Source organism: Symphodus melops, assembly GCF_947650265.1.
Source record: "Symphodus melops genome assembly, chromosome: 6".
NCBI classification, from domain to species: Eukaryota; Metazoa; Chordata; class Actinopteri; order Labriformes; family Labridae; genus Symphodus; species Symphodus melops.
The window spans coordinates 20,757,681-20,781,805 of record NC_136696.1 but is presented as its reverse complement, the minus strand read 5'-3'; the positions used below and the strand labels follow the sequence as shown (position 1 = coordinate 20,781,805).

Genomic DNA, 24,125 nt, shown 5'->3' with positions numbered 1-24,125 from the left:
TCTTTTTTCTTTTTTTTTCCTGCTTACGTCATATCTGACTGCTGTTTTATTTGCTGTGTACTTGTCGAGGCTGTATGTAATGAGAGGCTTATCCAGTCGCTTATTATAAGAAACCTACATCACAACAGACAGGAATAAGACTGCTCCGCTGTATTAAAATAAATTGTTGACTCATGGTGGATATATGAGCTTTGTAGATTTTTCTAAACCTTCGCACATGCAAATCAATATTAAAAAGGCGTATTCATTTCGAATAGATGAAAGTTTATATTCTTAGGTTTCTCTTTGAAGGGATTAGAGGTCTAATGATGCAGAGAGAGGGAACTAAAGTCTAATCTGTTTGTTTTTTTTATGTGGGAGGGTTAAGTATGGGTATTGTAGCCCTGTTTAATCTCTTCTCCTTCTTTGTGTCCACTCACATCTTACTTATTATGTTCTGCTGGAAATATTGACACAAGATACAAGTCTTTCAGACCTCTCAATTTGGCTCTGTTTTTACTAACTTTATAAAGCAGCAACTGATGAATCTGAAGCAGGTTTTGTGTTCACACTTTTATCCAGCTCATCATAGTTTGGGTCTGGCTTTACACAGGTGGTGAACTTTCTTTTTCTGTTATTCTTTGTTTAGTTCGACCTCACTTTTTGGGTGTTGTTTGAAGATGAAATGAGCTAGGGAAGTAGCTGAACAGATTCCTTGGACATTGAAAGGTCATTGCATGGCAGAGCGGAGGCTTGTTCCATTTAAAACAATCTGACATGTTCCTGTAGCACAGTGAGCCTCTGTAATAACAAATGGCACATTTGCATCATGGGTATAGCTCCTGTGAGACAGAAGCTTGCTCATATAAATCAGGCCCATCGTAAATCCCTGTTTGAAAGCTTCTGTGGAATTATCAGGATGGAGAGGCTCGCAAAACCTCTCATCAATCACAGTTCAGCATGAACCTCCTTTTCTTATAGCGCAGAAACATCCCTTATCATTACTGTTTTTCATTGGCTGCCTTGTCCTCATTTCAATCACCGTGACGGAGAGGAGGCGGGGTGCAGGTCAGTGGATCAGCTTATCAGCACATTCCTGCCCTGTTCTATGCTCTGTGTGGGGCGCTGATAACTTCCACAGGGCTGATTGAGTTCAGGAGCTGATTGGCCCCCGTGCTTGTGTTCAGAGCACGCTCGGATCACTGACTCCAGCTGTGGAGCCCCGGAGCCGACTCAACGTCCACTGAGCCACTATACCTCTGTGTGTGTGTGTGTGTGTGTGTGTGTGTGTGTGTGTGTGTGTGTGTGTGTGTGTGTGTGTGTGTGTGTGTGTGTGTGTGTGTGTGTGTGTGTGTGTGTGTGTGTGTGTGTGTGTGTGTGTGTGTGTGTGTGTGTGTGTGTGTGTGTGTGTGTGTACGCTCTACCTGCTATTACTGCACACACAGCTCGAAGTTTAAAGCCACACACCTGAAGGTGTCGGGGAATTTTCAACTAACAGTTATCTGGCAGGTCGGTGTCGCACATAATGAATCATAGCTTCTGAAGTCTATGCAAAACAGCTTTGTCCTTTTTAAAATAATCACAACGTGTCTGTACGTTTTTTTTTGTCCACGTGTTGAATAGAGTGAACTTTCTCTCTCCAGGTTTTTAATGTGACTTGATTTAGTTTTTTTTTCTGCTGGTAAGACGACTTCATTTGAAATGTCAAATTTAGGATTTGAGTTTTTTAAAATATATTTTAAACATTAACGTCTTTGTCAAGTAAGCTCAACTCAGTGATCCTTAAGTTTCATGAAGTGAAACACAACATCTCATAATAGCAATAATAGTAGTTAACAAAAGTCATAGTTCTGAACACACTATCTTCCCCCCTTCTCAATGTTGAACATAGACATGTTTGTTTGAGCAAAGCAGTGCTTTTGATACACCTTATTTTGAACTCGTTCGACTGAGTGAAACTGTAGAGTGAGTTCATGAATAACATTGTCTGAGCGGGAGCGAGGTCATATTCTTGATAGTTAAAGTGTTGGAGTTTAAATAAATAAATGGCTTGGAAAGTTTTTTTTCTGATAAAGAATCTATTGATTTGGCAGAATGTCATCACACCTGTGCTAAACAAATAGACATGCGTATTACAAAAGAAAACAGAGGAGCCGCGGTTAGCTGCTCAGATTCTCCTCATGCTTACTTTTGTTCACGTAGAAATCATTAATTTGGAAGCTGATAGGCAGAGCTCAGTGAAGAGAGCAAACTATGTGTGGAATTTGTCACCACTCTCAAGTTCTGCTCTGAGGGAAGTAAATTTAACTCCCCCTTTAACTCCCCCCGTTGCCAGCGGTGACGTGTTGTCTGTCAGGCTCGTCCCACTCCATCATTATCCTGACCTGGAGGTGGGACGTCACGACCCACATGGCCATGCTTCCTAGTTCAAACGCAGTATTGCTCAATATAAATGTCACAGATGTGACGAGCTACAGTAAGTGTTGAATCCACAGTGAGTGACCTGTTGCCACAATCGTCCGATTCTTGACGTTCACGACTTTGTGCCACTCTCCTCTCAGTGCGTCTGGAAAGTTGTGTTTTAAGGAGAAGCTGGCCTCAGGCTTCAGTCACGAGTCGGCCTTCCTGTCGCTGCTGAGAGGAGTAAAACGCGGTCCTTCATAAACAACAAGACATGCTTTTATCTTTGGAGACATGATCTCAGCAGTAATGAGGTGAAAGCATTTTACTTAGCAAACATAAACACTTCAGACCGTGTCGTTCTCCTGCAGCCTCTTAATGATGCTTGATCGGTTGTAAACTACTCTGGAGGCAATCCCATTTGTTATGAATGAGTGAATGAGAACATCAAGCTGGACTGTTGCTTTTTAAATATTGTATAATTCTTGTCTGACAAAGTCGACGTTTAAATCGAGAGCTCTAGCCGTGAATATGTAGTGTGTTGGTCCGAATGTCGAGCTCTTGTCACAGGTGTGTTTTCTCTACATGCTGCACATGTAACAAGGCGTCTGAGCTCAGTTCAACTTTTTAACCCAACATTTAATTCTCATGTCCTTCTAAGATGCTCTGAATGTTTGTGCTCGCTTCAGCCCCACTTTGGCAATGTGCTCATCTGTCGTTTTCAATGTCGTGTGTCTGACGGTCGGTAATTCTCTGTGGGCTCATCACTGACACGATAGTGCCTAAGTTATGCATGTAATGCAGTAGACCTTGGGAGGAGGGGGCGTTTTAATAGTCCCCCTATGCAAAGAGAACTGATAGATTCTCACTTTGGTTCAACGCGGCACTTCAGGGGTTAAGTCCGATACAGCAGTTTACACTGCGGATGGATGTTCGCTAGTACAGAGGAGTCCCATGCTGTAGCGGAACTGCAGATTCCACACAGATCGCTGCCAAGCTAGAGGGGATTTGCTCCGATCCCTTGAGCGTGTAAGGAGAGAGCTGGAAGGGAGGGGAGACATTGTGAGGAAAGATGTTCGGAGAGGACACACAGACCCGCGCGGGGCAGAGGAAACATCAGGGCGTCGCTGCGAGGCGGGCTCCGTAACACCCCCCCTCTCTCCCCCCTCACCTGTGGTCATAATCTCCGTTGTCGAAAAGCTAAGAACATCGAGAGGAGAGAAAGGTGGAGGCGAGAAATCTCCTGGCGATGAGCTGTGCTGCTCTGCACTGAGGCTGCTGGAGTGCGTCCGCAGGAATCTCCTGCTGGATTTACCGAGGAGTAGCTCGAGGTTGGAGAGGCTTTTGCGTGCGTCTTCTGTAGTGGCCAGGATGAACTAATGTAAGTACCTCTGACCTTCTCTGCATCACGTTTGATCTGAAGTCTTTGTCAAAAAAAAAAGATTCAGGGAAGAAGGTGGGATGTCACATGTTTCTCAGGGGACCCAGTGAGGAGGCCAGGCTATGGGCCCTCATTAGCATTTGAACATGTTCTCCAGGGCAGGGGACTTTTAGCAGTTGTCAGCACTCCATGGCACACGGTTTTCAATCTATGTAGTGATCAATCATCTTATTCTACTTGTTTGCTGCTTCACTGCCTGCAGCCACAGCAGAGACTCGTACGGTTGTTGTTTTCTGTCTCCGGCTGCTTGTTGGGGCTGAGGACAGTCTGTGTCCTTGCTGCTTTTATTTCATGTTTGTGAGGCAGATGAGAGAGGTGTTTCTTTCCTTGAGCCTCATTAAGCTTTATTGCTGCTCTATCATGTTTTTTTATCAAACAGTTCCAAAGTAAAAATGCTTTCACATTAGCAAACTGAACCGTCAGCTGGATGAATCACTGCGAACAGTAAGTATCGCCATTTGGACGGCTCAGCATTAACAGTTAACGTCCTCCATTGTTTTACTTGTTTTAACAGCTCCACATCGTCAGGGCTTTGGAGAAAATGATCCACTTGCTTTGCCCCCCCCCCAGGCCTTACAAACACATCAAGCACAGGCACCAGAGAGGAGGAGGCTGCCTTTCCTTCTGCTTAATTGCTTCATTCGTTCAGTCAATTCGTGCCATTTAATATAACAAGAGGTTATTAAACGTTCTCCGGTGTTGCAGCTGCAAGTTTCCCTTAAATCACTCTGTTGCAGCATCACAACGGCAGAATTAATGAGAGCTATTTTTAGCCACTCTGGTCCCAGAGCGGTCAAAATTGAATAAGGTTCTGCCTCAGCCCTAAACCGTACTACAGCGCAAAATCTATTCTTTCAGTCAGTCATTTGAACAGCCCACCATTTTGCCTCAGTGTCCTCTCTGTGGAAGAAATATGATTGTTTTTTTTTTGTTTTTTTCTTCTGCTGAGCAGAGCGTCAGGGAGCCAGCACGCTTTAATTTTAATGAAACTCCAAAATGAATACAGCATGAAACAGTGTCTCAGCTCCCCCATTGGCGGGTCATGTTAGGTTAGGATTGTGATGACTTGTGTATTAAGGACTATTGTTTGCCAAGCGGACACAAAGATCGTCTTCTTCGTTGGTTTGTGTGGATTTAAAGAATCTCAAAGCTGTTTTCTGTCTCATTTCAGATGAGTTAAGGGATTACTGTCCTGCTGATTTGAGGAATGGCTTACAAAGCAAATCACAAAGATGCTCCAGCGTTTCACCAGCCCAGCTGATAGACTCGCCATGAGCAGTGCACATGTGCAAAGGCAACATTTGCACCAGAAATGATATTCATCTGTGTGCTAATGTAGGACATGGGTAAATAAAACAAGAGGAGAATAACTCATGAGACCTGTCTGTGTAATAATACAGCTCATTCAGAGCTGTGCTCTTATCATCACTAACGAGCGCCGTGCTGACCTTTAGAGCTGTGTCAACATATTAGAAAGCTCTGAAGCTATTTCAAGCTGTTGTGTTACAATTTTCTCAAGAGGTGGGAAAAAACAACTTATCATAATTTCAACATTTATTTCCATTTTTAAAGCCGGCACGAGTCACAGCAGAGTCGTCCTCCCTGTCCGTCACTTCAGTTCACATTTCACACACACACACGCACGCACACGCACACGCACACGCACACACACAGGTACACATTGTAGTATCGTGTTGTCTCTCCCTTTATTTTTTTTGAAGTGTGTTGACGGTTCTTCCCCTCATGTTTGATCGGCCATCTAATCCACTCTAAATGCACAGAGGCCTCTAACAGAGTCCTGCCTTCATTTGCTCAAACATGCAGCTACACCAGGCTTGTAAAAGGGACGGCGCCTTTGATAGCCATGGGCTTTTATTTTGAAATTTTTACCGTTTGTCTGTCGTATTTGTTTCTTAACATATAAATAATTGATTGACGACCAACTTAGATCAATCAGTCATGAATAATGTATCCTGTCTTGTTTTTGTAGATACTTTGATATCATTTACTTTGTATTGTATATTATGGACCGTATGGTTATTATGAAGGAACAAAATCTAATGCGCCAACCACTATGTTTAAACTATTGATTTCCATCATCTTTTCCATCTTACAGTTAAATGACGCGCGTGTGGTCGTCAGTACTTCGCAGGCTGACGGTGGAGGGTTTATTTACACACACGTTTCAACAGTTCTGCCGAGGAGTAAAACCTCAGCGGATTGACAGAACAAGTGTGCCGTGTATTCCACGCCACACTGTCCACTTCCACTCCTGTCTCCGCTCCACTCATCTGTGGAATCCATCTGTGTTGTAGTCCATCTGTGATGTCGAGCTGGCTCCCAAGTTGCCGGATTGTAATCCCCCCCCCCCCCCCCCCCCCCAGCATGACCCATGCGACATGGTGCGTCTCCGCTGTGGAGCGGCTGCCAGCCCTGGCTCTGGCCTGTGGCATGAAGCTTCTGTTGGCACCAGTTGTCAGTGACCATAAAGGACATTCACCACATTTCTTCAAATGTCCTCAGTGGCTGGATGCTGCTGGAGCGACGTTAGAACAAACTGTACACAGGAGCAGTGGAGAGTTTGATGGACTCTCTGTAATGTTAACTTGCCTTTTGTGACGAGTGTCTTTAACTCTGAGTGCAGCACCAAGATAAAGAACAAGTACTTTTAGTGTTCTGTAGTGCTCTTAACAGGGTTTGTTATTTTAGTGCAAACTGTATTCTGTGCACACTTAAAAGCCAGCAGATAATGCTTCACTAAAAAAAGTCATCTTCTTTTTTTCCTTTTTTTTCCTTTTTTTTTTAAACCTCCCACAGTTGAAGAACCTTCAGACACGGCCTGAAAATGTCAGACCACTTGAACAACACCACACTGTTCCCCCTCTGTTACCAGAGCAACAAGCTCTGCAGGAGGAGAAAGCAAAATTACATCCCTTCAGTGTGTGTGTGTGTGTGTGTGTGTGTGTGTGTGTGTGTGTGTGTGTGTGTGTGTGTGTGTGTGTGTGTGTGTGTGTGTGTGTGTGTGTGTGTGTGTGTGTGTGTGTGTGTGTGTGTGTGTGTGTGTGTGTGTGTGTGTGTGTGTGTGTGTGTGTGTGTGTGTGTGTGTTTCAGGAGGAAGCAGGATGGCAGAGGAGCATGCAAAATTAGCCCCCCCCCTCTCTAAAGGGTTCTGTTTGGTCTCCAGTTGGGTTAGGGTCAGATTCCTCCTCTTTTGCTCCATTTTGGAAATTGTGTAACATTCATTTAATGTGGATTTATTTGCTTTGGATCAACACACAGTAAGCGTCTGCTCATCACATTTTCCAGTCAAGTATTTCACATTCGTCATCCTCGCAGCGTGTCTGCAGCAGCGCAGGGCCGTAACACTGTTTGTGTTGTGCCGCTGTGATTTTTTGAAAAGTAAGAATGTCAACTGGAAAAGAGTGCCTCCTAAAACTTTGCAGTTTAGAGGGGAACCATCTATAAATTCAGACAATATGTCAGAGTTCCTTGCATCAGCGTTTCCACAGTGCATATCAAGAAGACAGGGGGCATAAATCCTCCTCCCCAAAGAGCAAACTTTCCAGTGAGAGTTCCCGCCTCTGTTTTCAGCACTCTTGTTAATATTCAGATGTCCCCCCCCCCCCTTCAAGTGCAGTGTATTCAGTGTAAAAATGCCACAGGGGAGTTCCCCTATTCAAACTTCAGTCTCCCCCTCCACCCTCCTTGTGTGAGTCCTGCCATAAGCTTCTTGAAAAGTGTGTGACTGTTGCTGCCAAACGGAGAACGTCTGGGTCCACATGTGGCCAGTGATTCAGCTGCTTGTAGTCTCAGACAGTCGCTAGCCTTCGGCACTCGGCTGACAGGTCACAACACGCGGAGAGACAACGTGTTGAAGGAGGGCCGAGTGGTAAAACAGAAACCAGGGAGGCAGCACAGACAGAGAGGACAATAGTTTCCTGCTGCCTCGAAGTGGAGTGGACCTCGTGTCCTGTAAAAATTCTTCAAGGTGTTTAATTTTTTTTGTAGATATTTTCGCTCGGAGCTTATTTATCATTAAGGCATCATTATCACTTTCTGGAACTTGATAGCCAAGCGATTAGCGGGTTGTCATGTCGACGTGTTGCCTGCTCATCTTTAACATGAAGCTGCGCTGACACTTGCAAGCAGTCCAGAGCCTGGAGCTGTTAATAAGGTGCTTATAACAACAGCCCGAGGTCCGACTGAAGCTGCAATTAATTTTTCTCACCGCATTTTAACGTGCCGCAACATGAGATCACTCCTCCGAACGTGCTCTCTGCCAAGGCGGCCGTAAACTGTCGCAGAAATCACCTGCAAAGCAGGAGGGTGAAATGTGTGATCGTCTCATCTATTAAGGTCACAGACCTGGGATCAATTTACCCGACAAATGGGGGGGTTATGGCATCAGGCGCCGTGATGTGTGTTGCAATTTTCCGAGGGGGACGGACCTGATAGTATTATATACGCAGTCATTGAATGTCTAATGTGTCGTGAGATTGTGGCGGAGGTGAAAGGATATAGAAGAAGAGATAAGATAAGAAGTGAGGCGTCGGGCATCGAGGACACCGCCGACCTGACGGAGTCGACCTTCAACTCCTCCTCGTCCTCCGCGCTCGTTAATGTGATGCAGGCTGTGCTTGAATTTTAAACGTGTCAGTGTGGCCTCGTTGTATCTGAGCACAGATTTAATCATCATATAATTATACCCCGTAAAACATGTTCCACGTGTTCTGTTACTCCAGCAGTATTACAGTGTAAACAGTGAAACGTGCGTGTGCAGAAACACCTCCTCCCTCTTTTTGTGTCTTATTTCTGTTCATTCAGACAAACATGTTACATGTTACATGTTTTCAAGTTGTTGACTGTTTTTCTTATTTCTGACTGACTGCTTTCACTGTGTGCCTTCTGTTCTCTGTCGTTTAAACTGACGGTGCAGTGTGTCCCTCACAAACCTCCTGCTGGCTATGGCCTATCTCGCCTAACCGCCAGCGTGCACTTTAAGAAGGCAATCATATGTATGTATGCTGGAGCTCTTACCGTCCACGTTATTCATCCAAAAACAAGCAGAAGATGGACCCTAGGGCAGATTTTCAGATGGTTAAATTCACATCTCTGGATAGATGTCTGCAGCGCTGTGTTTCTATTCTACGAGCAAGACGACTCTGCGTTGTTACAGCCGTGATTCTCGACACTCGATTATTTTTCCTTTTGTTACCTCTGCATTGAGCGTAGATACATTACAGGAAACCACTGAATCCAACTAAACAGGAATGATTGTCTCTTTTAATCAGCCAATTCAGTTGACACGATCTGTTAAAAAAACACATTTTGCAGGTTTTTTGCTTTGTTTTTGGGCTTATCGTTGCCCTTTCAGCAGTAACAACGTCTCGGCCCAGCATGACTGTTCTGTAGATTTATTTTCTTTTGCCCTGAAGATGTGAAGTGACTTTTAACAAGGGCGTTTTCCTGTTGTCCTCAAGGACACTTTAGCAGAACATGCAACTCTTCTGCTGACTGATTCTTGTGCGTGTCCCTTTTTTTTTTTTGTCACAAGACTCTGTGGCCTTCTTCAGCCTCTTTAGATCTCTATCTGTCGTCTCGCTGGTGTTAATCACACTGTACCCTATCTCTCTGTCTTTCAGAGCGCAGCGATGGAGGAGACTGTCATTTGGGAACAGCACACAGTAACACTACACAGGGTAGGTTTCTCTTCTCCTCCCTCGGATGCTCTTTAAATCGGTGCTTTGTCCTCGTCTCCATCTCTCCACCTCGCATGTTCTGCTGTCTTCTCTCCCACCCCCGTCTCTGCGTCTCCCCCCCCCCCCCCCCCCCCCCATCTTAATGATCTCATCATGTAGGTGTGCTAACTGTGCACTCAGATGCAGGTGGAGAAAGAACAGAGGAGTCATCACAGTGCTCTTCTTTGGAGCTTAAATAACCTGCAGAAACAACAATGTTTTCTAGCATCTGATGAACAGAAAAGAAGCTGTGTGAGCTGTTAGCTGATGTCTTTTCTGACAGTTATTAATAGTTGGATGTACAGTACATGGCTCTTGTAATCATTTTGTCAGATTTACAAACTCTGAATCCAAACCTTTTATGTCATGTTCAGTGTTTTGGTTGGTGGGCGTCTTAATCTTTTTTTTTTTTCTCTGTGTGCAGGCACCAGGGTTTGGCTTTGGGATAGCCATATCAGGAGGTCGGGATAACCCTCATTTTCAGAGCGGCGAGACCTCCATTGTCATCTCAGATGTCCTGAAAGGAGGCCCCGCTGAAGGCTTGCTGCAGTAAGATTTATTTATTCATTTTTCCCAATATGTGCAGATGGTTATTGGTGTTATGTTACCCTAGCTGCTCCAGAAAGACTCCAGCATGTCTCTTATCTCTGTGTCCCCTCCTCAGGGAAAATGACAGAGTGGTTATGGTCAATGCTGTCTCCATGGACAATGTGGAGCATGCGTATGCAGTGCAGCAGCTTCGAAAAAGTGGGAAAATTGCCAAAATTGTGAGTTTGAACATTGCATTATAAAATCCTGCTTCAGCCTGTCAGTATTTGAAAATCTGAAATCCAGAGCTCCACAGTGATGTCAAGTTTAAGAAGTTTTAGATCACCTCAATAATTGACAGGCTTTTCCCCTCCACTCAAACTTTTTTTTTTTTTTTTTTTTTTAACTCTAACCAGACAATCAGAAGGAAGAGGAAGGTGCACGTTCCCATGGGCCGCCTGGGGGAACGGGAAACCATGTCCGAGCATGACGAGGAGGAGGACAGCTATGATGAGGAAATATACGAGACGAGGAGCGGACGCAGCGGTGCTTACAGTGGGGTGGGAGGGGCTATGGGCAGACGAAGCGGTCGGAGCAGCGGCCGAAGGGACAGGGAACGCGAACGCAGCGGGTCGCGGGAGAGGAGCCTCTCCCCTCGCTCCGACCGCCGCTCACACAACCTGCCCCCACGTCCCGCCAAGGTCACGCTCGTCAAATCTCGCAAAAATGAAGGTGAGCCTCAAAAAGTCGGGGATAACAAGGAGGCAAGAAAGTAATCCAGGAAATCTCATTGACCAAACAACAATAACGAGACAGCCGGCCCTTTTAGAATAAGACCTCCAAATCAGCATTGGTCGGCTGCCAGAGTAAACCAAACTCGCCAGCAACAGCAAAATCCAAGTCAACTCAAGTAAATCTAAGTAAAAGAGCAATTAATCTTCTTTAATCAGTACCGTTAATCCCAGCGGGAGCAGCAGCTGAGAGCGCTCAATGCGGAGTGGTCATGTGAACTCTGTGCTAACATGCTCTTTGTTGCTGTCGTTCACTTTGTAAGCAGAATATGGCCTGCGCCTGGCCAGCCACATCTTCGTCAAGGACATTTCCCCCGAGAGCCTGGCAGCCAGGGATGGCAACATCCAGGAAGGAGATGTTGTACTGAAGGTGAGGGGAGGAGGGGAAAGTGGCCTGGGGGACATTTGATATGTCATCAAATATTTACCATAAACCAAACTAAATTTAAGATTTAAAAAAAATAAATAAATGACTGAGAAGAAGAGACGAACTGTTATTAGGGGAATTTTGCTGAAGAAGCCCCTCAGGTTTTTTTGTCTGATACTCTCTTATTTTATATTTTTTAAGCACATGACAGCAACTTTTCTCACGTCTTACGTTACTTTTTTTTTAATTTCACAAAAATACAGTCAAATGGTCAAAGAAATAAAAGTCAACATTTATTTAAACGAATACTGTTGGTTCCATTCTGAATGTTGACTTTTCCCGTCTTGTCTGGCTGCCTCTCAAAGCTTTGCAAATAGATTTGACTCTGACAAACAGAATCTGTTTTGCTGTTATTTGTCACCTGATCTCGTGCTTCAGAGAAAAACGTGCATAACGTCTCATCTGACAACTTCACACTGCTCCGAAGTGACTCTTTCTTTGCTTTCTCTCACTCTTCAGTGTTGATTCTTTGGCTGTCGTGTGTAATGATAAATGGCTTCTTCCACTGTTTCTCGCAGATCAATGGCACGGTGACAGAGAATCTCTCCTTGATAGACGCCAAGAAGCTGATAGAAAGGTCAAAGGGCAAGCTAAAAATGGTGGTTCAGAGGGACGACAGGGCGACCCTCCTGAATATCCCTGACCTCGATGACAGCATTCCTTCAGCTAACGCCTCTGACAGAGACGGTGAGAGCGGTGTTAAGTGTTGGAGTCAGCCGAGACGGGGCGCGGCTCGAGGAGCCTGACATGTCGCTCTGTATTTCAGGCGACACTCTCTGAACAGATGCTCTTCTTTTGTACAGACATTTCAGATATCCATTCGCTGGCATCTGATCATTCCAATCGATCGCACGACAGACATCGTAGCAGCCGCTCCCGCTCTCCTGACAGACGATCTGAACCCTCGGACCACTCCAGGCACTCGCCCCCTCAAATCAGCAACGGCAGGTAAAGAATCGACACCTTTCTGTTTCAAGCTACAAACTAAGATCTGCCATATGCATTTATGAAGTTTCACTTCTTCATATCTGCTTATTTATCGGTCTCGTTGATGCGAAAGAGAAGCCGTCCAGAGCTGACCAATACACTTTTGTTTTATTTGGATCTTAAACATGTATTTAATAAGTCAGTCATTATCATTGGCTGATCGTTATGTTGGGGTTTTTTTAAGCGTCGACGGCTTCTTCGTTATTATAACAAGTTGTTTGTGGTGTTTCCTGTCAGCCTTTTATTTAAAACATGCTGTTTTCATGGAACCTAATCAGCAGATTAATTAATAACTGCTGTGTGAATTCTTAGATTTAAGTCCTGTTCTTGTTTAAACCGATGTATTTGAACTCATGTCGTCATCTTGCTTCATCCGTCAAAGTTTATTAAAACAGTTCTTCTCTCCTGTCTCGGTTGTGAAGGACTTTCGATTTTTATGTCGTAGGTTAAAACCAGCCATCAGCCCATTCAGCACTTCTCGCCTGTAATCTTGTTTTAAAGTACCTCATTAATTCTTTATTTAACTCAATAGAGCGGCCGCGTTGTTCTCCTTTCACACCGCGTATTGACCTGAGAGTAACACGAGTCCACTGTTAAGCTGCAGGAAGAGACAAACCGGGTCAAAGTGCTCTTCAGTACCCAGCACGCGTGTCTTCTGTCAGTCTGATCGAAGCGCTTTGAAAACAAAAACACACAATATAAAGAACTAAGAAAACTGCATGAGTCATACTCCAACATCTTTACAAAGATTACTCTTAAAAAGTGTGATTTTTAAATTTTTAAGGGAATGTTAAACACATCGTAATGGTTCACTTTTGGAGCGTCTTTGGAAACGGTTAATTCACTCCTTTGTCTATGTAAAGTGCTCTAAGTGTTAGTCATCAAATGTTTGATTTGTCCGCCTCTTTTATTCCTTTTATTCTTCAACAGCTGGAGAATACCGTAAGTTTTTACCTAGCGTGACTAGTTAGAAGTGTTTGTAAATCAAGAATAGATCTGGTGTAGATTGATAGAAAAGTAGGTTTAGGTCTTAGAGCTAAAACTTGAACACAGTCCGTTTCTGCAGCAAAACAAATATTCAATCTTTTAGTAAATCAGCGGGTTTTTTTTATAGCAGCTGTATATACGCTTTGAAATACTGCTGAAGCTACTTTATACAACATTAATTATTCAGTGACGTATCTTGTTTTGACTTGAGGTGCCAGTCCTATGAAGGATCACAGGATCCCTGTGCCTCTTGAATGTTTTGGTGGGCAGACCGCATGTTTGGCACGGGGACAATACGGCTCTGACACTGAAGGAACATCAGGCTGTCACCAGAGATCAGTGTCAGCTGACTCTCATTTTACATGTTGCCAAGCTTTGATACGATTTTATCACTTTCGGTATCTATGCCCGGCTTGATTTTTGCTTTGTTATTACTGTAGAAAAAAACCTTTTAACCAGCACTGACAGATAAGTGTGAATATGTTAGGACGCCGACAGCGAACATTAACAACACATCCAGGCAACATTTTTGAGCGATATAGAAAGCAGGAAGGAGATGCTGTGACAGGATTCAATTGTTCCTCTGACCCTGATCTGTGACCTCTGACCCGTTCTCTCAGATGAGGAAGTTGGCAGTTTTGAAAAGGATCTCCTCCAGCATGGCTTGAAAAAGAAGTGTGTTCATCTGCAGCCAGTTCAAACGGGCTCCTTTGTTGGTACTTGGCCACTCAGCCTGAGAAGGAAGCTTTCTGCCACTAAAGTTGTGCCAGTGCACAGCCACGTGACCAGGAGGTTGGAGTCGTACCACTGACACGCAAGATTTGCTCACCTCTCCTTTGAAGCTCTGTCTGGAATCCCTGCTGTTCTCAAAGCCAAGGAAAAAATTTACCAAAAAATCCTTTTAATTGGCCAGGGTAACTGTCAGTTCACTTTGTAAGGAAAACTCCTGATATTTGCAGAGGGAGCTGCATGTGTGAACAGACAGCTGCAGGTTTGAGTGAGATGATGTGACACCGCAGCAGGATGTCAGCCAGAGAAGGGTGGTGGCGTTTGAATCCTGTGATTGGTGCACGATCGTAGACTATATGCACCCGACTGCTCCGATCTCCATGCACCTGATTTAAACGGCAGCGTTACGTGTTTTGTCCTTCCTCGCTCTTTTCTTCATATTGTGTTTCCGTTTAACCACACGTAGCAGTGGTTAAACGGATATAAGAATATATTCTTATTAAAGCATCATATAGTTGACTGCTGACTCTGTTGCTTCGTCCACTACTTCCGTGTTGTGTTGAGTTTTTTCACCACATCTTGCCTCAGAAGAGCCCCTGCCACCCCTCATGTCACAAAGGGGCTGTGAGGTGCTAACAGCCAGGTCAGGAACATTTCAGGAGCAGTCCTGTAAACAATTAGATATTTTCAGGTGTGCATTTGATGAGCTTAACAGGAATGTAATGAACCTGGAGGACAGAATGCACTCTGACACCTTGCATAAGCAGCTCTAAAAATAAAACAAAAAAGACAAAGGAACCTTGAAGACTTATTTTATCCTCAAAGTTTCCAGCTGTTTTTTTTTCCCTTTTTCTCTTCATCCGGCCTCTGTGGTACAAACTTCCAACAGTCTTAAGTTTTTAAATAAGTGGTGGAAGGACTTTGTAGTAGTGCGTGTTGTCAAGTTATTGTAGCCTTAGAGCCCTCTGCTTGCCTTCCAGCTAAACATCTCCAGAATAAACGCTTTTATAATTAAAAGGTAAGTTTGACAAAAACATCTCCTTTTGTCCGCAGTCACCGGAGTCGTGATGATGAACGGATGTCGAAGCCGGCTTCAACACCAGCCAAGCTGGCAGAGGAGGTTCCTCTGCCCAAACCGAAGGAGTCCGCGGCTGCTCGAGAGGAGAAACCACTCCCGCCGCTTCCAGGTTCAGAGAGACAATAGTCCGACTTTATACAGGAGTATTATGTGTGTCTGTATGACTGATTGTTACGAACTCAGAACTCAAGACAGAGACTGTTTTGTAGACCTGTTCTTTGTGTTTTTTGGCACTTTACAGTATGAGGGGGTTCCCTGCTTTTAATAAGCAGCAACACATTACACGGCTTGATGACCGTACAATCAAATGCTCTTTGAACCAGTTGTTTTTCACCCTTTTTCAAAGCATAACTGTAAACAAAGTTGGATCCAGACGCCCGCTGAGCCTGGCTGAGTTCGCCTGAAGCCAAGTGAAAATAAACCGTATTGAGTTGATGGAGTCTGACGTTCCTCCCCAGCCTGCAGCACTCTGCTGCCTTTCTCTTTGACCTCCGTGCTCGGGACACTCTGTGCCTTGAGTGTGTGTGTGTGTGTGTGTGTGTGTGTGTTCAACCGTCTGTGGGATAATACTCTGCTCTTGGTGTCTCAGTCAAACACATGAGTCTGCAGTATTGTTAAGTTGTGACAGTTTTTAAGGCAGTTGACTTTGTTTTCAAACACATTCTGTTCATGTTTGTGTGTTTTTGCTTCAGAACCCAAGCCGGTGTACGCTCAGCCTGGACAGCCAGATGTAGACCTGCCAGTCAGTCCCTCTGATGCCCCGGCTCCAAGCGCTGCCCATGATGACAGCATCCTACGGTAATGTTGACAGTACAGCAGGTGTTAGCATTACATATTCAAGTCTTGTTGCACATTGGAGGGATATGTTCATAAAGCAGGTCATTCCTGCTGCTTTAAGACGTACATGTTAATGATCTTTTGTTGACTCTCACTTTCTCATTGGCAAGTTGATTGAAGCAACTGAAATGATAATATTCACAACGATCGGTGTGTTTTACCGAGACAAACTGTAAACTCTTTTTTTTTTCTTTAGCAACAACAATATCCACCATCCGAGTCAGTGAGAACTTGGCAAAACTGTCGTCTTTATTCTCTGTCCTCAGGCCAAGCATGAAGCTCGTGAAGTTCAAGAAGGGGGAGAGTGTGGGCCTGCGGCTGGCTGGGGGGAATGACGTGGGCATCTTTGTAGCAGGAGTGCTGGAGGACAGCCCAGCTGCTAAGGAGGGTCTGGAGGAGGGCGACCAAATTCTCAGGGTGAGATGCCTTCTTTTTTTAACACCTGACAGCTGAAAGCAAGCGGTTGCTGTTCTGTTGAAGGTGTTCAAGAATGATTTTTTTATTTATTTATTTATTTATTTTTGACCTTTGAGCTTTTATTTTGTAGGATAACATAATCTTTTTTTCCCTCTTCTAGTTTTAACAACGGGTACCTGATAGTGTCTGTAAAAAGCCATGTTTATGTGTCCTCAAGTTTCACCCTTTTTATTGATGCTTTTACTCACTGCCTGCTCTAAAATTCTTGTACCTCCAGGCCGGTCTCTTAGTAAAGGCCTTGAGGGAACACACACACTAAAAAACAACATTTCCTCTCGCTGTGTTTGTCCCATTTCCTCTAAGCCATATATCTCTCTCTGTTTGTTCCTCCTCCTCCTAGTTTGAGTTCTTGCAGTGCTGTTACCCAGGCAATACTAAGAACAGGAAGAGTTATGCAAACCTTAATCTAAATAGAGATAAACACTTTATGTCGCATAGTCTCTGAATAACAAAAGCATCTCCTTCACTTTTCTTCATTGCCCTTTAAGAGAATATGAATCAGTGACCCCTTTGTTCCAAATATTACAGGTAAATAATGTAGATTTTGCAAACATAATCCGAGAGGAGGCTGTGCTGTTCCTCCTGGACCTTCCTAAGGGTGAGGAGGTCACCATTCTGGCCCAGAAGAAGAAAGATGGTAAGTGAAGTGAGTAAGGAGAGGAGAAAGGAGACACATCTGAATGACTGAACACGTCCGGGTGTTTGTGACTCGTCGCTCTTTTCTGCTCAGTGTATCGGCGGATAGTGGAGTCTGATGTTGGAGACTCTTTCTACATTCGGACACACTTTGAGTACGAGAAGGAATCTCCGTATGGGTTAAGCTTTAACAAAGGGGAAGTCTTCCGTGTGGTCGACACCCTCTACAATGGGAAGCTGGGATCCTGGCTGGCCATACGCATCGGCAAGAACCACCAAGAGGTGGAGAGGGGCATAATCCCCAACAAAAACAGGTGACCACACACCCCAACACACGTGTGCTGCTACCACCGGAATCTGTCTAAACACAACACATTTTAGATTGATAACAGTCAGCTCCAACACGTGCATTACATTTGTTGTCAGTTTCATTCTTGTGTAGTGTCCTCAGACATTGGCAGTGTTTTGGTTAGCTGTGCCAAGTTTATGACACCTCCATTAGCCAGTGTTACAACAAGAACTGTCCCTGTCCTTCTGCCGTTCATCAACAGAGCCGAGCAGCTCTCCAGTGTGCAATACACTCTCCCCAAAACAGCAGGGGGTGACAGAGCCGATTTCTGGAGGTTTCGTGGTCTTCGAAGCTCAAAGCGGAACCTGAGGAAAAGCAGAGAGGACCTCTCTTCTCAGCCGGTTCAAACAAAGTTCCCAGCTTATGAGAGAGTTGTTCTAAGAGAAGGTGACGAGTCGGACCATGTTTTCATTTATGTCTGTATGTAACTGTGACACAACGGCTGTATTCTCAAAATGTTGTGTGTGTGTTTGTGCAGCTGGATTCCTGAGACCTGTGGTGATATTCGGGCCAATCGCTGATGTAGCACGAGAAAAACTCGCCAGAGAAGAGCCAGAACTGTATGAGCTTGCAAGTATGTTTTCCTTATGCCTCATTCTGTAAGGAATTAAAACCTCTGACAAGAAAAACTTGTTGTTCAGTGTTTTTCTACCTAAATCTCAAATCTTTTGATTTGCAGAAAGCGAACCAAGAGATGCAGGAACAGACCAGCGGAGTTCAGGAATCATTCGTCTTCACACTATCAAGCAGATCATTGACAGAGTGAGGATCTCTTTTTATCAAATACAGTTTGTTTATTTATTTAATTATTTAGTTGAACTTTTATTTCATCCAAAAAAAAAAAAAAAAAAGACTTGCTGGGATTTAAAATCTCTTTTTAAAGTGTGATCTGGCCAAGAGAATAGAGTGGACACAGTGTCTGACAGACAATAAGCAGCTGATCTGTACATCCAAGATGCAACTGTATAAAACATTAAAAGACACAAAATAACATTTAAACCGCAAAAACATTACCCAAACCCCAAAATACATCAGGCAGAACATTTACAGCCGGATGTGTCATTTAACTCCCTCTTCAATGCGTCCAATGGGAGCAGCTCATTAAGTCTCTTTTTGTCATTCGTTCCAAGTAAAGGGAAACTTTGACGTCTTGTTCACCATTTCAGTTCTGAGCATTGTGTGTAAGGTTCGGATATATTTGAACCCTTTGCTGTCTTTGTCTCATGAAGGACAAACATGCTGTGCTGGACATCACCCCGAATGCTGTGGACAGGCTGAACTACGCTCAGTGGTACCCCATTGTAGTATTCCTAAATCCTGATAATAAGCAGGGTGTGAAGAACATGAGGACCAGACTGTGTCCAGAGTCCAGGAAGAGCGCCAGGAAGCTCTATGAGAGAGCCATCAAACTGAGGAAGAACAATCACCACCTGTTCACGAGTGAGTGGGTGGAAAGGGTTAAAACAAAGTCAATGAAACTCGTTTTCCTTTTGATGAAGTGATTGTGAAAACATATCCATTTTGTAGCTACCATCAATTTGAACAATATGAACGATGGCTGGTACGGAGCTCTGAAAGAAACTACACAGCAGCAGCAGAACCAGCTGGTGTGGGTGTCCGAGGGGAAGGTGAGAGTCTGGCCTGTTTGATTCCATTTCACTGAACATTATTTTGAGTCCTTTTAAGTCCGACTGAGCAACGTGATGCTTCTTCTGCTCTACTTAGGCGGACGGCACTACAGAGGATGACTTGGATATCCATGACGACCGCCTGTCCTACCTGTCTGCGCCGGGAAGTGAATACTCCATGTACAGCACGGACAGCCGCCACACTTCAGATTACGAGGACACGGACACGGAGGGCGGAGCGTACACAGACCAGGAACTAGATGAGACTTTGAACGACGAGGTGGGTCTGCCCACAGAGCCTGCCATCACACGCTCTTCTGAGCCCGTGCGAGAAGACCCGCCTGTAATTCAGGACACCCCCGGTTACTCTGGATACCAGCATCCTGTGCAGGCCGACCCAGCAAGTCGCATAGACCCCGCTACTTTCAAGATGGCCGCCCCACAACAGGTACAATTTATACCCGGCTCTGCAGGCTGTGCCTGTCAGAGACGGATGTATGTGTTTAGCAGGATATGACTGCAGAAGAGTAACTCTTTTGTGTTCAGTGTTGTGTCTTTGTTCAGATAAATTGTCCATCGCTAAGTGATAAACATGTTTTAGAAGCTACTGGTATGTTACTTATTCCAACAACATGGTGTGTTTGCGAGTGTCTTCTCTGGCTCTGGTGTTAAACTGCTTCAGTGTAAGGAAGGAGACCTTGGTGTTGGGGTAAGCTGTACTTTATGTGCCCTTGGCAGGCTGTGTCATAAATGTCTCTTAACAATACTTCACAGCAAGATGAGGCTGCTCTGCCCATGCTCTCCTTGCCTCCACCGGCGGTAGCGCCCCCTGCTGTTGAGCAGCCCGTACAGCTAGAGGGTATGCACCTAGAGGAGCCGCCTGCTGCAGCCGCAGTTTCTCAGGCTGACTCACTTAGCAGCCCCAGCCCTGCCCCTGAGCTTATTCAGCCCCTACTACCACCACCACACGAAACCCACCCGTCTGGACTGCCCGGTCCAGAACCAAAGGTACCCGCTGTTTCACCAGCCACTCGGACCGGGCCTGGGCCCCAGCCTGCTGTTTTAACTGCCTGTTCTTCTCGCACATGCTTTCCACTCGCTCTCTGCATGACATGCCCACACTGTGTGACTCACTGAGCCCACTGTGTGCCTCTGACTCCCAGAGAAAATGTGCGACAGACTCGTCCACATGCACCACAGTGGGCTGGGAGACCAGAGGGACTGGTACATCTGAGTCTTTGAACTGGGTGAAGACATCCACAACCAGCCCTAATTGTTGCCTTTACTTCCTTTGCATGGCTCCTAATGGTTTTGGGTTCCTTTCAGCTTAAACTCTTCTGTAGATAAACAACTGTAGCACCTACAGTGGCATCATAGTGGTAGAAGTGTCGTCTGTTGTAGTGCCAGTAGTTTGACATTGCATTAGATGCAAACTGAATGTTGGTTGCATGATGAAAGCTAACCTGCAGACAGTATTCTTTGTAATGATCGGGAAAAAAAACAACTTAGCAGCACACTGCATTGTGTCTTTTGTTTAGCACTTATGTCCTGAGTAGATGCCAACAAACCAACCTATTTCCATACAGATAACAAACTCACTTTGCTGTCTACAGGCTACACATCATATGTTTGAAATGAAGCCTTTCAGAAATGTGCAAATTGCTTTTTAGCGCACCATTTATAAAACGTGTTAACATGAAAACCCTTCTTTTTTTCTTAATGATCATTCTTGAAAGGCATCTTGTCAAACAGGCATTCAGAACTGTTTGATTAATGGACGAGGACTTGCCTGTGTATTTGCACTTAAAGTATCTCTTTTTGAAATGGTTAAAGGATTATTTTCAATGATTTGGTCAATGTTTTACATGTTGAGTTCTGTGAGGTTTCAGTTGATTTCCCAGAATTGGATTTAATCTGCAAGTTTCTCTTAATCTGGTGTTTTGAATTCCTTTTTCCTGACTGCTTTCTGTTCATCAAACGTGTGGTAGTTGAACGGTCAGGATTAAGTAAATGTACTCATCCATCTTATTTCCTAACAGATGTACAAGAAAGATCTGTATAACATGGAGGACCCTGTGCGAATCAACCACGGCCTGAAGCAGTCTCTGAGCTACACTCACCAGCCGCCGTACCAGGACAAACAGCCATACCGCGAATACGACCACCCGCCTTACGGATACGATGGAGGCGGCTACACAGAACCAAAGCCTCACAACACTGACTCTCACCTGCACTACGACAACCGTGTGCCTCATTACAGCGAACAGTGGCCCCCCTACGACCAACAGACCTCGTCCTCCCAGCCAGCAGGGTACCAGCAGGGCCACCAGCAACCTATGGGCTACAACCCCCGGTCCCCCTACGATGACGGACCAGGGAGGGACTACAGCCCTCCTCAGCCACGCTATGACGAGGCCCCACCAGTTGGCTACGACGGCAGACCACGCCACAGTAAACCCGGGCCGATTCGTTACGATGAGCCCCCACCACCACCACCACCAGCTACCTACGATGCTCGCTCCCCTTATGAGGCAGAATCTCATGGCTTCCCGATTAATTCACCTCGCTCTCCGGAGCCTCCAAAGCAGTATTACGTGGACTCTGGTCTCAGGCCCACCTACATGCCCGGGCCACAGACGCGAGGCTACAAGCCGGGAATGCACGAGTCTATGATGAACTCTGATCCCACCATTCCCCCTCCAGAGACCCTGCCCTCACCGGGTGAGCCAGCTACCACTCCAGGCTCCAAACCCTTCCCTCCTCCGCCCCGGGAAGACCCGGACGACGACCCGGCCATGAAACCGCAGTCGGTGCTCAACAGAGTCAAGATGTTTGAGAACAAACGATCTGTTTCTATGGACAGGGCTAAAGAGGGAGAGTCGCCGGCCCTCAGGGTAAGATTCTCAACAGAGGCGTGCAGGTGTCAGCTCAAAGTGCCACATACGTCTTAATGTATTCTTTCTTTTGCCACAAGTGATATTCTTTGTATTAGGAGGTAAAGAAATATCTTACTATTATCTCGACAACAAACTCTTCATATAAAAGCTCAGTCTGGACTTTAAAATGAGTTGTTTCAAGCATTTCTAGATAACCAGCAAAAACCTAAAGAGGCAAGATTGTGTTTTTCCAAACTGCAAAGCCATCAGTAAAAAATGACAAAAAAAGAATTGTTTGGCCCGTGAGTCGTGTTGCTTGGTACCAGATATCAAGGTGAATGCAATCCACTCATGTGAAGCCAAATCTAGATAGAATGCAAGACGCACTAAACACGCTCTCTTTGCCTTTCAGCCTGCAGATGTTCCTAAACCTGCGAGTGCACCTGGCCCAGTGCTCAAGGCCAATTCCCTAAGCAACCTGGAACAGGAGAAGTCCTCCTATAGGTATGTAGTCCACTTCACAGCAACACCGGGTGCAGTCTTGGTGGGTGAAGGACGACTCAGTGATCCTTGCAAAGGCATCTTGGAGTGAATTTAATTGTTGTTGCAGCTCCACCTAGTGGACACGAGTCCCTTTTCTGCAGGCGTGGCTCCGATGTTGTGAGAAGACTTGCAGAAGCCAAGTTTCTGTGACAAAAACCTGTTCTGCTTGAAGCCTCAGTGCAGCACCTGATTCTCAGCTTGTCTTGAAAGTCCAGATTGTGTTCACACATACTTCACAGTAAAAATAAAGACGCTCTCAAAACCAAAATCTAACAAGACATTTTCCAACTGCTTTCAGACTGTTTATTGTCCGGCCTGTTCGAATCTCTGCAGCTCTTTAACATGCTTTTCTTTTGCCTCCTCTGCAGGGCCCCTGAGCCACAGAAGCCCCACCCTAAAGCCCTGGATGATCCAGGTCGTTCAAACCACTACGACCCTGATGAGGATGAGGAGTACTACAGGAAACAGTTGTCCTACTTTGATCGCCGCAGCTTCGACAGCAAGGCTATGGGCCAACCCCCGCCTGGCATCAACCGCTTCCACGATCTGCCCAAACCAGCCCAACTGTCCTACCCATACAACAGGTACAACAACACGGCTCCTGGCTGCAGCCCTGCCTTGAGCGCCACATTGAAGAATCCTCAGTGTTTGAATTACATTGTGTTGTTTTGTGTGCAGGGTTGAGTCTGTAGAGAAGGTGAGTCCAGTCGAGAAGAGGTATGAACCTCTGCCCCAAATCAGCCCATCTGCACAGTACGGGCCCCCTGTGTCCGCCATTCCACCCAGCACACTGCCCAAGCTCAGCCCCGGTGACGGTGAGCAGCAACACTCGACCTTTCTTACTCTCAAACTTCATGAACGTGCGAGTTTGAAGATGTAATCATGTGCCCCTGTGTTAAGGCTGCATGGGTTCACAACTTAAATTATAATCTGCACATCATTCTTCAATAATTTGTGAAGTTTTTTGTTGTATAAAATTAAAAAAAGAGTGAAAAATGTTCTTTAAAACACTTCGGTAAATGACCAAATCTAAAAATTATTTTGAATGAAAACTACCTTTTTGGGTTAACTTTTTAAGATTTAGTTGTTTGAGTCATTGTTCCCTCCTTTATATTTCCAGTGAACTCCATACCTGAGCCGTTGACCTCACCCAATCCTAAACCTGAGCTGGCAGCTCTCAGGCCGCCCAGCAGGGACGAACCAACACCAGGGGGCTACTTGCCCCCAAGAGGACCCCTAGATAAACCTCCAGTCAACGGCACTGATACAGCACCCCCGAAGACGCTGGGCGCTCCAGCTCCAACCAGCTACAACCGCTACGTCCCCAAGCCGTACACGAGCTCAGCCCGGCCTTTTGAGCGCAAGTTTGAGAGCCCCAAGTTCAACCACAACCTGCTGCCCAACGACACACAGGTCAAGGCGGACCTCCTCGGTAAGGCCGGTGTGGTGAGCAACATCGGGGGAAAGCCTCAGCTGTCCCCTCAGCCCTTGGATCACGACAGCGGCCTGGACACCTTCACTAGAACCATGGACAATAGGTCCAAATACCAGCACAATAACATCAACGCCATCCCCAAGGCCATCCCTGTGAGGTAAGAGCCCCCCCCCCCCCCCCCCCCCCGCCCCGTGTCCTCTGCTGTGCTTTACTCTGCCTACGCTTTGTTAACTGATGACTGATGATGCCCGTGTCCCGC

General features: G+C 45.5%; 1 protein-coding gene across 6 annotated transcripts in view; it reads left to right on the top strand.

The window, feature by feature from the left end:
* Window positions 1-24,125, top strand: part of tjp1b (tight junction protein 1b) — a 50,966-nt gene that overhangs the window by 23,153 nt on the left and 3,688 nt on the right. For 3 of the 6 annotated variants that reach the window (XM_079346290.1, XM_079346291.1, XM_079346287.1), the window contains exons 3-26: window positions 9,463-9,519; window positions 9,983-10,107; window positions 10,223-10,325; window positions 10,503-10,818; window positions 11,144-11,247; window positions 11,823-11,991; window positions 12,108-12,252; window positions 15,061-15,194; window positions 15,778-15,883; window positions 16,189-16,339; window positions 16,928-17,036; window positions 17,130-17,349; window positions 17,587-17,771; window positions 17,863-17,958; window positions 18,064-18,146; window positions 18,614-18,824; window positions 18,912-19,012; window positions 19,110-19,460; window positions 19,787-20,020; window positions 21,052-21,906; window positions 22,301-22,392; window positions 22,800-23,015; window positions 23,110-23,246; window positions 23,552-24,023. In XM_079346290.1, coding sequence (XP_079202416.1) covers window positions 9,463-9,519; window positions 9,983-10,107; window positions 10,223-10,325; window positions 10,503-10,818; window positions 11,144-11,247; window positions 11,823-11,991; window positions 12,108-12,252; window positions 15,061-15,194; window positions 15,778-15,883; window positions 16,189-16,339; window positions 16,928-17,036; window positions 17,130-17,349; window positions 17,587-17,771; window positions 17,863-17,958; window positions 18,064-18,146; window positions 18,614-18,824; window positions 18,912-19,012; window positions 19,110-19,460; window positions 19,787-20,020; window positions 21,052-21,906; window positions 22,301-22,392; window positions 22,800-23,015; window positions 23,110-23,246; window positions 23,552-24,023 — 4,772 coding nt within the window. Of the gene's footprint in view, window positions 1-3,290; window positions 3,761-9,462; window positions 9,520-9,982; window positions 10,108-10,222; window positions 10,326-10,502; window positions 10,819-11,140; window positions 11,248-11,822; window positions 11,992-12,107; window positions 12,253-15,060; window positions 15,195-15,777; window positions 15,884-16,188; window positions 16,340-16,927; window positions 17,037-17,129; window positions 17,350-17,586; window positions 17,772-17,862; window positions 17,959-18,063; window positions 18,147-18,613; window positions 18,825-18,911; window positions 19,013-19,109; window positions 19,461-19,786; window positions 20,021-21,051; window positions 21,907-22,300; window positions 22,393-22,799; window positions 23,016-23,109; window positions 23,247-23,551; window positions 24,024-24,125 lie in introns of those variants that run through there. The other 3 variants (XM_079346286.1, XM_079346288.1, XM_079346289.1) reach the window with 2 other exon arrangements.